The 14,598-nt window shown below is 36.5% G+C and overlaps 1 protein-coding gene across 1 annotated transcript in view; it reads right to left on the reverse strand.

Moving 5' to 3' along the window:
- Positions 1-11,988, reverse strand: part of LOC123522506 — a 43,013-nt gene extending 31,025 nt beyond the window's left edge. Inside the window, exons 1-2 of the mRNA XM_045297370.1 lie at positions 11,881-11,988; positions 8,955-9,060 (exon numbers count right to left, since the gene is read on the reverse strand). Coding sequence (XP_045153305.1) covers positions 8,955-9,060; positions 11,881-11,980 — 206 coding nt within the window. The 5' untranslated portion in view covers positions 11,981-11,988. The remainder of the gene's footprint in view (positions 1-8,954; positions 9,061-11,880) is intronic.
- Between the last annotated feature and the right edge of the window lie 2,610 nt (positions 11,989-14,598).

Below are 14,598 nucleotides of genomic sequence, written 5' to 3' on the forward strand. Positions count from 1 at the left end.
CACTGCGGTAGCTGCGGTGTCAATCCATATTGCTAAGGGTTTTCCTCGTTTTCAATGCCCTTTAACCAAGCATAATGTCTTTTAACGGGGACTAGTCTCTCCTGATAATACGTCAGAAGTACATGAGACAAAGTCTCCCATATTCACTCCCAAGGAGCTTTCTGGTGGTCCTTCTTCAAAGAGATTTGTTTGGTATTTTGGCAGCCCACAGTACTTTCAATATTCTTTGCCAGTACCATAGTTCAGAAGCATCATTTCTTTCTTGTTCTTTCTTATTCAATGTCCACTTTTCACACGCATATGAGATGAATGAAAGTACCCTGACTTTTGTCAGGCACACATTAGTCCTCAAGGTGACATCCTTGCTTTTCTTTTCTTGTTTTAAAAATCATTTTGTCGGGGGCTCGTACAACTCACATCACAATCCATATATCCAACCATTGTGTCAAGCACATTTGTACATTTGTGACCACCATCATCCTCAAAACATTTTCTACTTGAGCCCTTGATATCAACTCATTCCCCCCTTGCTCCCTTATGAGCCCTTGATAATTTATAAATTATTGTTTCTTTTCATGTTTTACACTGGCCACTGACTCCCTTCACCCACTTTTCTATTGTCCATCACCCTGGAAGACGGTTATATGTCAATCATTATGATCAGTTCCCCTTTTCTCCTCCCACCTTCCCATTCCCCTACTGGTATTGCTACTCTCATTATTGTTCCTGAGGGATTTATCTGTCCTAGATTCCCTGTGCTGCGAGCTCTTATCTGTACCCGTGTACTTGCTCTGGTCTAGCCGGATTTTTACGGTACAATTGGGGTCATGATATTCAGGGGGAGGAAGCATTAAAGAACTAGAGGAAAGTTGTATGTTTCATCAGTGCTATACTCCACCTTGACTACATCGCCTCTTCCTTGTAACCCTTCTTTAAGGGGATGTCCAATTGTCTACACATGGGCTTTGTGTCTCTATTCTGCCCTCCTCTTCTTTCACATCGATATGATTTTTAGTTCTGGGTCTTTGATGCCTGATACCTGATCCCATTGACACCTCAAGATCACACAGGCTGGTGTGCTTCTTCCATGTGGGTTTTGTTGCTTCTCAGCTAGATGGCAGCGTGTTTATCTTCAAGCCTTTAAAGCCCCAGATGCTATCTCTTTTGATAGCTGTGCACCATCAGCTTTCTCCCCCATATTTACTTATGCACCCATTTTGTCTTCAGTAATTGTGTCGGGAAGGTGAGCATCACAGACTGCCAGGTTATTAAAACAAAGTGTTCTTGCATTGAGTGAGTACTTGAGTCGAGGACCAATGTCTATCTGCTACCTTAATACTTAACATATAAATATATGTACACAGATCTATTTCCCTATCATTATATAAAAATATATTTACATATGTACATGGCTGCATTTAGATCTCTATAAATGTCCTTTGCCTCCTAGTTCTTTTTTTCCCTCCTAGTTCTTTCCTCTATTTCTCAAAGTCATATTTTCAAACTATTCTTCCATCTTCTTTGCTTCAACTTTTGGATCCCAATCTTCATTCAGTATGTATTCATTTATATTGATTTGATACTTGATGAATTTCAGTTCGAAGAAATTGGTAGAATTCTTCAATTTATGAATAACGACCTGAGTGATTAGTGAATACATTTGAGTAATAATGATGATAACTATTGATATCATTAAATAATAATAAATGCAACACCCACCTTCTTGAATCTGTCCTTCCTGGAGTATTAAACTGTAGGATTATCAGATTCAAAATAGCCAATACCAATCCATTTCAGCTCAGTAGTGCCTAGGATATTGACATTTATGTGTTCCATTTTTTTAAGATGATGTCTAGAATACTTTGTGAATTACAAGTTCTGATTATTACTAGAAGATTGCAACTCCTTATTTTGATTCATGCTCCATCAAGGGGCAGTCGCTCAAACAGAACAAAGGAATACTACAAGATTTAAAATCAAGAAAAGTGTGCATCAGGGTTGTTTCCTCTCATCATACTCATTCAATCTGTATGCTGAGCAAACAATCCAAAAAGCTAGATGAAATGGAGAAGAATGTGGCACCAGGATTGGAAGAAGGCTCACCAGCAACCTGTGATATGGTGACACAATCTTGCTTGCTGAACGTGGGAACTTGAAACATTTGCTGATGAAGATTGGGATTGTACTTTTCAATATGCATTACAATTCAATGAATAGAAAACCAAAATCCTTACAACTGGAAAAATAAGTAACATAATGATAAACAGCGAAAAGATTGAAGTTGTCAAGGATTCTGTCTTGCCTAGATCCACAATCAGTGCTTATGGAAACAGTAATCAAGAAAAAAAAGTCCCACCTTGCCTTGGGCAAATCTGCGGCGCAAGCCCGCTATTGAAAAGCAAGGCTGATCACCTTGAGGACTAATGACATAATCGAGGGTATTTTCAATCACCTTGTATGCATGTGAAAGATAAAAATTGAATAAGAATGGACAATGAAGAAATTATGCTTTTGAATTATGGTGTCAGCAAAGAATATTGAAAGTGCAATGGGGTGCCACAAGAACAAACACATCTGTCTGTGAAGAAGTACCATTAGAGAGCTTTTTGGAAGGGAACATGGGAGACATTGTCTCATGTACTTTCGGCATGTTATCAGGAGTGACCAGTACCTTCTAAAGGACATCATGCTTGGTAAGGGCATCAAAAGGGCATCAAAAAGAGAGAGGAAAATCCTCAGTAATATGAATTGACACAGGATGGCCATTGTTTTATTCTGTTGTACATTGGATCTCTATGAGCCAGAATCAACTTGATAGCACTTAACAACAGCATCGGAACATTCTTGAAATTCAAATAAGAAATTGTCAAAGGAAAAGAGTTGTGGCTGGACTAGGGAAAGAAGAGTAATATAAATCATGGCCTATGAAAATAGTAACAGGTGAGAGAAAATAATCCATTTCATACCCTGAAAATACTGTCATCCGTCATATCTAGAGCATGGTGTACAGTGGGGACTGTCAAACTCAGATACTTAAGCAAGGACCCCAAAATGCAGAAATTTGTAGGGCGTACTAAAGAATGTAGACATTATCCTAAGAGCAGTGGATTATCCTTGGCATTTTAAAGCAGATGAATGACATGATTATGTATGCTTCTATGTGGAGAACAAATAGAATGGGAAAAAACAAACAAACTAGTTTCTGGGAGGTCGCTTAATAGATTGTTTCAGGCATCAGTGCAGAGCTGACTATAACCTAAACTGGGCTAGGAGGAGTCGTGGTGACAGAGCATGGCAGGTAAAAATAACAGATTTGGGGCTCCTGGTGGGGGAGTGGTAATGTGTTGGGCTGTGATCCGCATGGTCAGCAGTTCAAAACCACTAGCAATTCCAAGGAATAAGATTGGGTTTTCTACTCGGTATATAGTTACAGTCTCAGAAACCCAAGGGGGCGTTCGATGAGTCAGCATTTACTTGATGGTAGTGAGTTTTTGCTGTTATTTGCATACCCAAGGATGCCTTCATTGTCCAACAGCTTTAAGCTTGAACTTTTCATTACTCAAACAGCAGTTTTGTTTTTTTTAAAACAAAACAAAAAAGCCTACTCGGTGTTGTAACTTTGCTCAATAGTCCACCGAAAATCTGACTTGAAAAACCCCATACTGACTGAGAGTGAGTCACATGTTGCATCTGGCAGTGGACACAAAAGGGTGATGCATCAGTCTAACTGTGACTGTCTTTTAGACAACATATAGTGCTTGCATTAGTGCATTAAAACTAATGAGTGATATGATTGTGCTTTATTTGTGTAAAATATCATAGCCATAGCTCCACACAAAGTTAGTGATACCAGCAGTAAAGCTAGAAGGAAAACTGTTGAAACCCACGATAGAGCTAACTACAAAAATTAATAAATTGAGAGAAAATGAACAACTATAAATAAAAACAATAGTAATCAAAACTACACATAGACTGAACTTAGATGCCAACCGCACTTTACATGATAGAATTTTTATAAAGTTAGTATTTGTGTGTTTTGGAGTACTAAATATTTAATAAAATCCTGTAATAAATATTTTCTTTTGAAACAAAAAGAAAGAAAGAAATCATTGCAAAATTTGAATCAGGTCACTACTTGTCTGATTTGGCAGCTGAATACGACATGACTAAGTCAACATTATCAACATTTTTTTAATATGATTAAAGAAACTAATGTAATTAAAGCTGTAAAATCATTAACCATAAAACAAATAACTGAAATCATCAAAGAGGTTGCAAGGTGACTGTTAATGTGAACAAATCAGAAACAACTCGATGACAATGATGGCAGTGTATCTGAGACAGTGATGTGAGAAGGCTAAAAAACTCCACAGTGATTTAAAGTCCCAGAAAAATGAAATTATAAGTGTAATTTTGGGGCCTCGGAACCAATTATTTGTTTTTTCATTATTTCTTATGGAAAAAAATATTTTCAGTTCTTGAACTTTTCAGTGTTCCAACATGAATTTGGAGCAATTTGAGTTCGACAACTGAAGTATCACTGTGTGTTCAAGCCTATCCTGGAAGAGTTATTTATATAGCTTAAACTCACAAAGCAATGTTAGATGAGTTATTCGTTTTCTCCTTTCATATCATTTAACAGCTTCTACTGAGTCACATTCATTCACGCTTCCTCTTTTCTTTCTTCACACCATAAAAATGGGCATTCTATGAGATTCTGTACTCAGGAGTTTTATTTTCTTTTTTAGGAATCCTCTCTACTTCCAAACTATCATATCAATGTCTCACTACCATTAGTCAATTCTGACCTATGGCAACCCTGTAGGGCAGGTTAAAAACTGCCCCTGTGGGAGGGAGGGGAAAAAGGGGAGCTGATACCCAGGGCTCAATAGAAAGTAAATGTTTAGAAAATAATGATGGCAACATATGTACAAAGGTGCTTGACACAATGGATGGATGAATGAATTGTGATAAGAGCTGTAAGAGCCTCAATAAAATGATCTTTTAATTAAAAAAACTGCCCCTGTATGTATGCAACAAGGTACGGTACCTATTTACAAGAGCAGAAAATCTCATCTTTCTCCCATGGAGTGGCTAGTGGTTTCCAAGTGCTGACCTTGCCCTTGGAAATGTAACCACTATGCCACCAGCACTTCTTCATATCAAGGTAGGTTCAAAACGTATGCTTTAGTTCCAATCTTAGCTCCAAGCTCCAGATTCACATTTTTAACTGCCTACTGTATGTACCACCTTTCTATTTACATCTATCAAAGTGATTCTTATATAGATACGTTCTAAAGTGACTATTAATTCTCTGATTCAGTTGGCACCTCCCAAGCCATCCCCATCTCGGTGAAAGTACTTTTGTTTAACCAGTTACTCAAGGAAAAACTTCTGAGACTTCACTGGGGTTTTCCTCTCTATCACCCTGACAACTAATCAGCTAATAAATTGTATGGATGTTACTTCCTAAATACCTAAGAAATCATTTTCTTCCACCCACCATGTTCAGTCCATAGTTATTGCTGGATTATTGCCAGAAAATCCTCATCTAGCTCTCTCTATCAATTTGACTCTTCTTCAGACCACTGGATTTCCCAGCTAGATGGATTTTTTCTGATGTCAATATTCTTTTTTTTATTTCAATGAAAATGTACACAACAGAACATTAGCCAATTCAACAATTTCTACATGTATAATCTGGTGGCATTGGTTACACTCCTCATGTTGTACAAACTGTGCTCACTATCGGTTTCCAAATTACTCTGCTACCAACAACATCCACTAAATGTCCTCCAGTCAAAACCCCCCTTTCTCTTTCCTTTCATTTCTTGCCAATATGGATCATCTTTGGGTTCTGTAGATGCACATTTTATATAAATGAGATCACACCGTATTTGTCTTTGTGTGTGTGTGTGTGTGTTTGTCCTTTTAGGACTTACTTTACTCAGCATGTCTTCAAGGCTCATCAATGTTGTGGCGTGCATCAGGACTTCATTTCTCTTTATGACTGAGCAATAGTCATTGAATACATTTACCACATTTGGTTTTTCCCTTCATCTGTTGAGGGGCATTTAGATTGTTTTCACATTTTGCCTACTTTGAAAAGTGATGCGGTGAACATTAAGTCCAGAGTTACTGTTTGCTTTCCAACTTTCAAAACTTTTAGGTACATACCTAGGATTGGAATTTGGGGGTCATATGATAACTCTATTTTTAACATTTTGAGGACCCACAAAACTTCCCTACAGCAGAAGTTATATTCCCATCAGCAAAGAATGAGGATCTCAATTCCCCTGCAACCTGACTAGCATCTCTTGGTTTCCATTTTTTATGATCATTGACATTCTAATGGGGGTGGAATAATCTCTCTTTGTAGTTTTGATTTGCATCTCCCTAATTGTTAATGACATCGAGCATAGTATATGGCCTATTTGTCTTTTTCTTGTTGTTTTGGAAGAGCTTTTGGTAGATACAGATATAGATATTGATATCATGGTTCCTGGAATTTTCTATAATTCATGGATGATCTTTTCACTTTGTTGACAAAGTATTTATTTTTTATGAGGTCCCAGTCATCTATTTTGTCTATTGCTGCTCTAGATTTTCTTGTCATATCTGATAATCCATCTTTTAAAACTAGGTTATCTCTATATTTCCTCCTAATAATTTTATGGTTTTACCTTTTGCATTCAGGATCTTGATCCATTTAGATTTGTTTCTTGTGTATGAGGTGAAGCTTAGACCCGGTTTCATTCTTTTGCATGTGGAAATCAATTTTCCTAGTATCATTTACTGAAGAGATTATTCTTTTCCCATTGAATACACTTAGAACTCTTGTGAAAAATCAGTTAGCTATAATGGATGTATAAATTTATTTCTGGGCTCGCAATTCTATTTCATTGTTCTCTCTACCTATTGTTATACCAGCACCAGGCTGTTTTAATTACTGTAGCTTTGTATCATGTTCTGAAGTCAGGACATGTGAGTCCTCCTAATTTCCTCTTCTTCAAGGTTGCTTTAGCTATTGAGGGACCTTTGCACTTTCACATAATTGCGAAGATTGGATTCCCCGTTTCTACAAAGAAGGCTTTCCGAATTTTGATGGTGATGGCATTGAATTTTTAGATTTCTTTGGACTGTATAGACATCTAAACTTTATGAAACCTTCCAGTTTATGAAGGATAATTTTATGCAATATTTTATAGTTTTCAGGTACTTTAAAAAATAACCATTTTGTCAACATATATTTCACATTATTCAATTAAATATTTGAAACATATTTAAAAGTTGTGCAATCACCACTACAATCAGTTTTAGAACATTTTCCTCTTCCTTATACTCATTAGCTCCCCACCTTCCTGGTCATAATCCCAAGAAATTATTAATCCAGTTATTATCTCTACCAATTTCCCTATCCTGGATTTCGTATAGAGAAAAACATATAAAAAGAAAAAAAAACAATGACAATAAAACCAAACATAGAAAAACCTCAGTTGAAAAGCTAAAGGAAAATAATAAAAACTAGAACCAATTTAAAATGGATCAAAAGATATAGATGCCATTGTACTAGTAATATTTCTTTTTGTTTTCTTTCCATTTGACTCACTGCAGATGTATAGATACATTACGATCTGATTACTTCATATCTTGCTGAAAATATTTTTAAATTTTCCATTATACTTAGAATAAATTGCAGACATCATGTAATTTATAAGTGTCTGCATGATCTACCACTGATCTCTTCTTGTTCCATACGTTCTGTTCCTATCAAACAGTACTACTTCAATCCCCCTAACTCCTTGTTAGCTGCCTTTGTGTCAAATCCAGTTCAGGTCCATTGTTATGGCCACTGTACTAATCCATTTCACTGAGGGTCTCTCTCACTCTATCTGGCCTTCATTTTACCAAATGCAATGTCCTCCTCCATCATTGATCTCTCCTGGCGATATGTCCAAAGCAACCAAGTCGGACAATGTTCTGTTGCAATGTATGATGATTTTATTGGCTAAGTTTTTAAGTAGATAAGAAGGGCTTTGCCCTCCCCCCCCAATTCTATTCTAGAGTGAAAATTCTGCGCAAACCTGTCCATCAGGGGTGACCTTGCTGGTATTTCAATGGTATGGCTTCAGCATAATAGCAGCATGTAAGCCACTACAGTAGGACAAATTATCAGACAGGCTGTGGCCTACCTTTCTACCTCCATTATGCTGCTACCCACAAACCTATTGTCTATATTGTAGTCACGATAATACTTGCTTGGCCTTCATGTTGAAATTCAAATTCTGAAGAATGACTGCTTGGGGTTTCAGGTATAAAAAGAGCATAGTGTTTGGAGCCAGATCTAGCTGTGTATTCTCCTCCTTCCATGTACTAGCTATATATATGCTTCTTAAACTCTCCTGCCTCAGTACTTTCTTAAACACTCAGTGTTTTTATTTTTCCATTTGTAAAATGGGGAAAATATACATTTCTCTCTTCATTTTTGTGAAAAGTACAGCAAATGATGCAGCCCAAAGTAGGTATTTAACTTATTGCTTCCTTCTGCTTTTTTCCCCAAGCCTCACTCTTCATTCAACTTTCCCCATAAGCATTGTCTAGTCACAGTAAACGATGTGAACTCAGTGTCTCTCAAGCACTGATTTCTTCTTCCCACCGTCCAACTACCCCTGGAAACCACTAATAAACTATTGTTTCCATGCAGTTGCCTATTCTAAGATATTTCCTATAAGTGGGATAATATAATATTTGTCCTTCAGTGTCTGACTTATTTCATTAAACATAATGTCACCAAGGTTCATCTATGTATAAGAACTTCATTAGTCTTTATGAGTAAGTATAAAATATTATTTTAAAATAAATATTGCGTCATTTTATAAAGAAAACAGATAAAAGTGAATAATTGCTTGCAATATACTATGCTTGCTGTTTCAATAGTATATATAACCACTTACTTGCAAAAAGGCTGTCCATCTTTGCATGCACAAACACTATTTTTTGGGCAGAAATCTGTTACGTTCCCTCGGCAATCATCAAAGTCAGCCACTGATGTACAATTGACTGTAAATAACAAAATTTGAAACTCTTCAACAACACAAACAAATGTTTTAAACTAGGCTTATACACATGTGAAAATTTTTGCATGAGAGGAAAAATGTTTATGCTAAACAATTTTTAAAAATGAAAATAACTTTGTGGTACTCTGGCAATCTTCAAATATCATAATTTAAAACACTATGCTTCAAAAAACAGATATACAACACAGTAAAATTTTATCCCATTATTTTGTAACTGATGGTTTTTAAAGCATGGCTTAAAAACAGTCAAAACACCATATTGTAACTTAAAGGATAGCTGATATTTCCATTAAAATTTTTTTCAACTATATTTGATATATTCCATATAAGGGGAGATATATAAAGCATACTCAAATATGTTTAACATGCATACTTATTTTTCTAGAATTGTCCTGGTATGTGCTGGTTGTCCTGGCATGATTATTTATAATGCCCCTTCAATCTCAACATACCCTGGTTTAGACAAATAGAATAAATGTTCTTTATACTAATAGTTTACTGATGGTAGCGGGCACCAAAGCCCCAATGCTTAATTATTAAAAAATACATATTTCCAAGAATACCCTGGAGAATCACACCGCCTGTCCTAGGGCTGTAGTATCCCTATCAGCAGTTTGAACTGAGAAAAGATTTTACAGTTGTTGGAAAGCTGTAAGTGAAGTGCACGATATTTCTATCCTACATTGATTTCTGTTATTCTCACCGAATGATTTTTCCCTGATGGCTCTGGGTACGAAGGTATTATAATGCAATATAATGCATATAATTATTACATTATAGGATTCAGTCATGCTACTCTTTAGAACCAAGAGTGTGAAGACTTTATAATCAGCGGAGAACAATGACTGGCCAAGGACATCAGGCTTGATAAAGCAGAGAATCAAAGTGAACGAGAACGACTTTCAATGAGATGGGCTGATACAGTGGCTGCAACAGTGGATTCAAATATAGCAACAATTGTGGGGATGGGCCAGACAGTGTTTATTTCTCTAGTACGTACATAGGGTCTCTATGAATCATAACTGACTTCACCACAACACTAATAGTGACACAAATAAACGTGTAGCTAATTTTAGAGGCTAATTTATATATTTGAGGGGATACCAATTTTTTTTCAAATCTATGTATTTAAATTTTTGTATAAAATGTACTCTCCATTACAATTAATACTTCAAAGTACTCTACTCTACATTACAATGAGTACATTTGTCAAATCTGAGATTCCATTCTTGGAAACATTTTTCAAACTCTTCTGTTTGGATGGCTGACCGCACCTCTCTCTTTTTTTTTCTTTACCTCTTCTATGTCGTCAAATCTCTGTCCTTTCCTGTCCCTCTTCATTTGTGAAAACAAAAAGAAGTCACAAGGAGCGAGGTCGGGTGAGTAAGGTGCATGGGGCAAGAGGCATGCTGGGTTTTTATTTTTGCTAAAAATTGGTGCACTGAAATGGCTGTGTGAGTAGGTGCTTTGTAGCAAAACCAGTCCTGTTTGCCACAAATTAGGCCTTTTTTGGCCACACACTGTTACACAATCTTTTCAGAACCTCTAAATAGAAAGCTTGACCCAGTGGAACAACCTCCAAATGCACTATGGGTCGACATTTTTGTCCATTGGGAAGCTGACAGACATCCAGAATTAGGTTTGCCATCCATTGATATTTTACCTTTTTTTTTTTAAGTGACAAAACCACTCATACACTTGAGTTTTCCCCATAGTGCTGTCCTTGTAAGTTGTGTTCAACATTACAATAGTTTCTGTTTTGTCCAAGCAGGAAACAAAATTTCACAGCCACACACTGTTCTTTTAAATCGACTATCACACACACAAAAAACAAGTTTAAGTGAACTGCTTTTATGAAAAATTTCACTGTGACCGGAGAGAACCCTTCCAGGCGACACCACTGGATGCACTTACTCAGAGAGAGTTGCTCTATGCTGGCTTAGCCCAGGGAAAATGCATATTACTAAAGCTCACCTCCACCCAGTGTAATTTGTATGTCCCCTCATATAGTTTCCTTTAAACAGATTTTATTAGCTTCCAACTCATACATGATACAATTCATTAGTTCAATCATATTAAGAAGAATTACATAATCAGCATCACAATCAATTTTAGAACTTTTTTTTCTTTCTTGTAATCATTGATTTTAGGTCCCCATTTCACCCCAATAACTTCTGCCATACCCTCAAGAAACCATTAATCCAGTTACTCTCTCTATTAATTCACCTATCCTGGATTTCATATACAGAAAATCATTCCAAAAGAAAAACAATGATAAAGTAAATGGAGAAAAACCTCAATTGAAAATAAAGCAGAGTATATTAAAAAATAGAGCAAATTTTAAATGGATCAATAGGGATTTCAAATGTTACAGCATGAGATGTTCACCTAACTACATCTGCAGTAATCCATTTCCAAGGCACTCCGCATGATCGCATGGCTGTTCACATCCTTGGTTGTAGTCACAGGGGATTTTTAATGCTACATATGGTATTATTATTACAATATCATTTATTAGTATTGTTTTATAATTGCATACTATTTGCTATTACATATCATATATTATATTTCTATTTTTAGGGATTAGTGACAAAACAGATTAGTTTTGAGAGAAAAAAATTATCATTTGTAAAAATAAGCACGATTAAGCAATATATTTTCATATTTACAAACGTTAAATAAAACAGAATCTCTGTTTGTAATATCTGTCAATTCTTTAGGCTTACTACTACAATCCTTTACTTTCTAATTAAAATATAATCAATGTTTTTTCAACCTATGAAAAAATCAATAAGATTCTTACTTTGTGCACACTGTGCAGTCAGAATGCAGCAGGAGATGAGCAGAATTCCAGTCTGTACGAACATGCAATCCACCATCCTGAGAGTCAGGCAGAAACCCATGCAATCCTAATAACCACCTTTTAAGACTACGTACTACAATTATGAGACTGTACAAGTATATACAGGAAATAAATGAGCATGGATTTTGAACTTTCCCCCTTCCCTCTGCAAATTACTGGTTAACTTCTTGGCTATATCCTTGTTAGTGCCCCACGTTTTCAGTTTCTCTAAATAAAATATGCCTGATTTATCTATGAATTGTATTCTGTCCAATTTACTCGCAGTTGTTTGTTGTTTCCAAGAAGCATTTTTTCATCTTTGTCCTAGATTCATAACATTTTATTTACTAAAAATTCTTTGCTTGAAGCATTTTGTTTTCATTGTAGGTTTCAACTCTGCTCAAAATCAGAGATCTGTGACCCTATAATCATTAGGGCTAAACAAAAATATGAGGATATCACTATCATTAGCAGTGATAATAAAGGATGAAAGAGTAGAGGAAAAAAGAATATGGAAGAGAGCAGGAAGAGAAGTAGCAGTAAGGAAAACTGGCCGGGAAGAGAGATCGAGAGCGAGCTGTCAAGAGGAAGGTCAGGTAGGGTCACAGGCACAACTGTAACACCTTCCATATGGTTTCCATCTAGGTCATTTTGACATTTTAGCCTTCTATCCCGTGTGTCCTTGGAAATTCACTATTTCTCCTACCTACTGGAAAAGTCTATTTTATGTACTACTTCCTGCTTGGGATTTCCCCACTGTGTTTCATCATACAGCCTTCTTTCTAGCCACCAATAAAGTGGCAGTTACATAACAGTTCCAGCTCGAGTTTTCCTGCTGCCTCTTAACACAGATAATGTTTTTTATCTACCTGGCCCAACTTGATGTAATAAACCAAAACAACGAGAACAAAATAAACCACCTCCCATGGTTAGGTACATATTTTACTCGATGCAGTAGACTTTGTTTATTCCTAAAAACAATTTCATTTTTTAAATTTATCTTTGTTTTAAAATATCATCATAGTAAAATAACCATTTAACAGTTTTACTTAGTTGTTATAAAAGATGTATGCTCATTTTTACCAAAAGGCTTTGGTTTGTTTTTATAATGGTGAGAACCAGGTCCTTATCTGAGTATTTAGGAAGATACATGACACAAAGGGCTACAAACCACAGATCAACCCTCAGTCTCTACTTTACTGATACATAAATCTCCTCCACAATATTTCACTGTCTTTTGAAAAGAATCCCAGATATTTTGGTTCAGTCTTTCTATATTACTATTATCACTAAAATGTGTTCTGCTTAAACATTCCAGTGATGGATTATTCAGACTATGGAAACAGAAGCCTTATCAGAAACATTCTCCCTCTATTAAACCAAAATACACTTTCCTGAATTTTTCAGTGTTTAATACATCAAATGAGCTTAGAAATCCCTGCCATATAGTGAGGTGAGGATTCATAATCACAGCAGCATTAAGATCATCTTAGAGAAAGGCCATGGGAAAAGAACAGTTCAGTTAACATTTCAGATTTACAATAAATATATCTGTCTTTGTCACTTCTAGTCTTTCTAAGATTTTACAAGTAGCTATATACATTTTCTATATGAGGCACACATGGTTACATATACAAAAGCAAGTCTTTCACCTCTTCTGCTTGTCTTCCCCCAAAGAAATTGCCAAGTGTTTGCTTTCTCAGTCTTACAGTTCGTAGTGGTCGTATGGCATTATTTTGACAAATGAAATATGAGAAAATGCTGGGGGTTCTGAGAAAAAACCCTCCCTGATAAAAACAAAGAGGAGAGTGTCAAGATAAAATGTTGGAATGGCTGCATCCGTCTTTTAACCGTGAGTGGTGCCATGCAACCACACTAGAGATGGTTAGAGCAGGAAGGACAGAAGAAAATCTGATTGCCTAGTGAACTCTCAACAAGCATACACATATTGGAATGTTTTCCACCTGTTGCCTGAACAGGACTCCTGGTCAACCTCCCAAGTGGCGGCAAGAAAAATGACAAAGTCCTCGCTCGTGCTTGTCTGCTCACCTTTTGTGACCGGGGAGCGCCCCGAGAGCGGCCCGAGAAACGGGGCAAGGCCAGCGGGGAGTGGGGGCTGGGGGTGCCATGAGACCAGAAGAAATGTCTGGTGCCTGCTTATTATTACAATATTTTGATATACAGTTTCATAAAAGAATCCCAATCAAAAGGGGGAAATGCAGGACAGAATGTCAAATTCTCATGGTCTCTAGGCTTTCTGAAACCATAGTGAGTAGATGACCCTTAAGACTACTGCTCTGATATTATCTTTAAATTTAAAAATATATCCTGAAATATTTTTAAAATAAAATGATGCATTAGCTTAACTAGTAAGATATCTGCCTTGGTCATTATGCTCTTTTAAGAATGATCTATTTGGGAACAAATCGAAAGCAGCAACTGGAACTCCCTAATATGGGAGCAGCATGCATATAAATGCCCTATGCAGATATATATACAGTGAACCCTCGCCACTTCGCCCATCGACTTCCGCGGCTTCACTCTATCGCGGTTTTTGCGTAACAGCACCCACTGCCTACACCCGCTCCTTCAGAGGAAAAAGACGGCGACCCACCTGTAGAGTACATCCCTTAAGTCATTTCATAGGCTATTGATTACAGTATTTGTAAGAACTATGTA

Source organism: Echinops telfairi, unplaced genomic scaffold, assembly GCF_000313985.2.
Source record: "Echinops telfairi isolate 266 unplaced genomic scaffold, ASM31398v2 ScPeMD7_7419;HRSCAF=8457, whole genome shotgun sequence".
Classification (NCBI taxonomy): domain Eukaryota; kingdom Metazoa; phylum Chordata; class Mammalia; order Afrosoricida; family Tenrecidae; genus Echinops; species Echinops telfairi.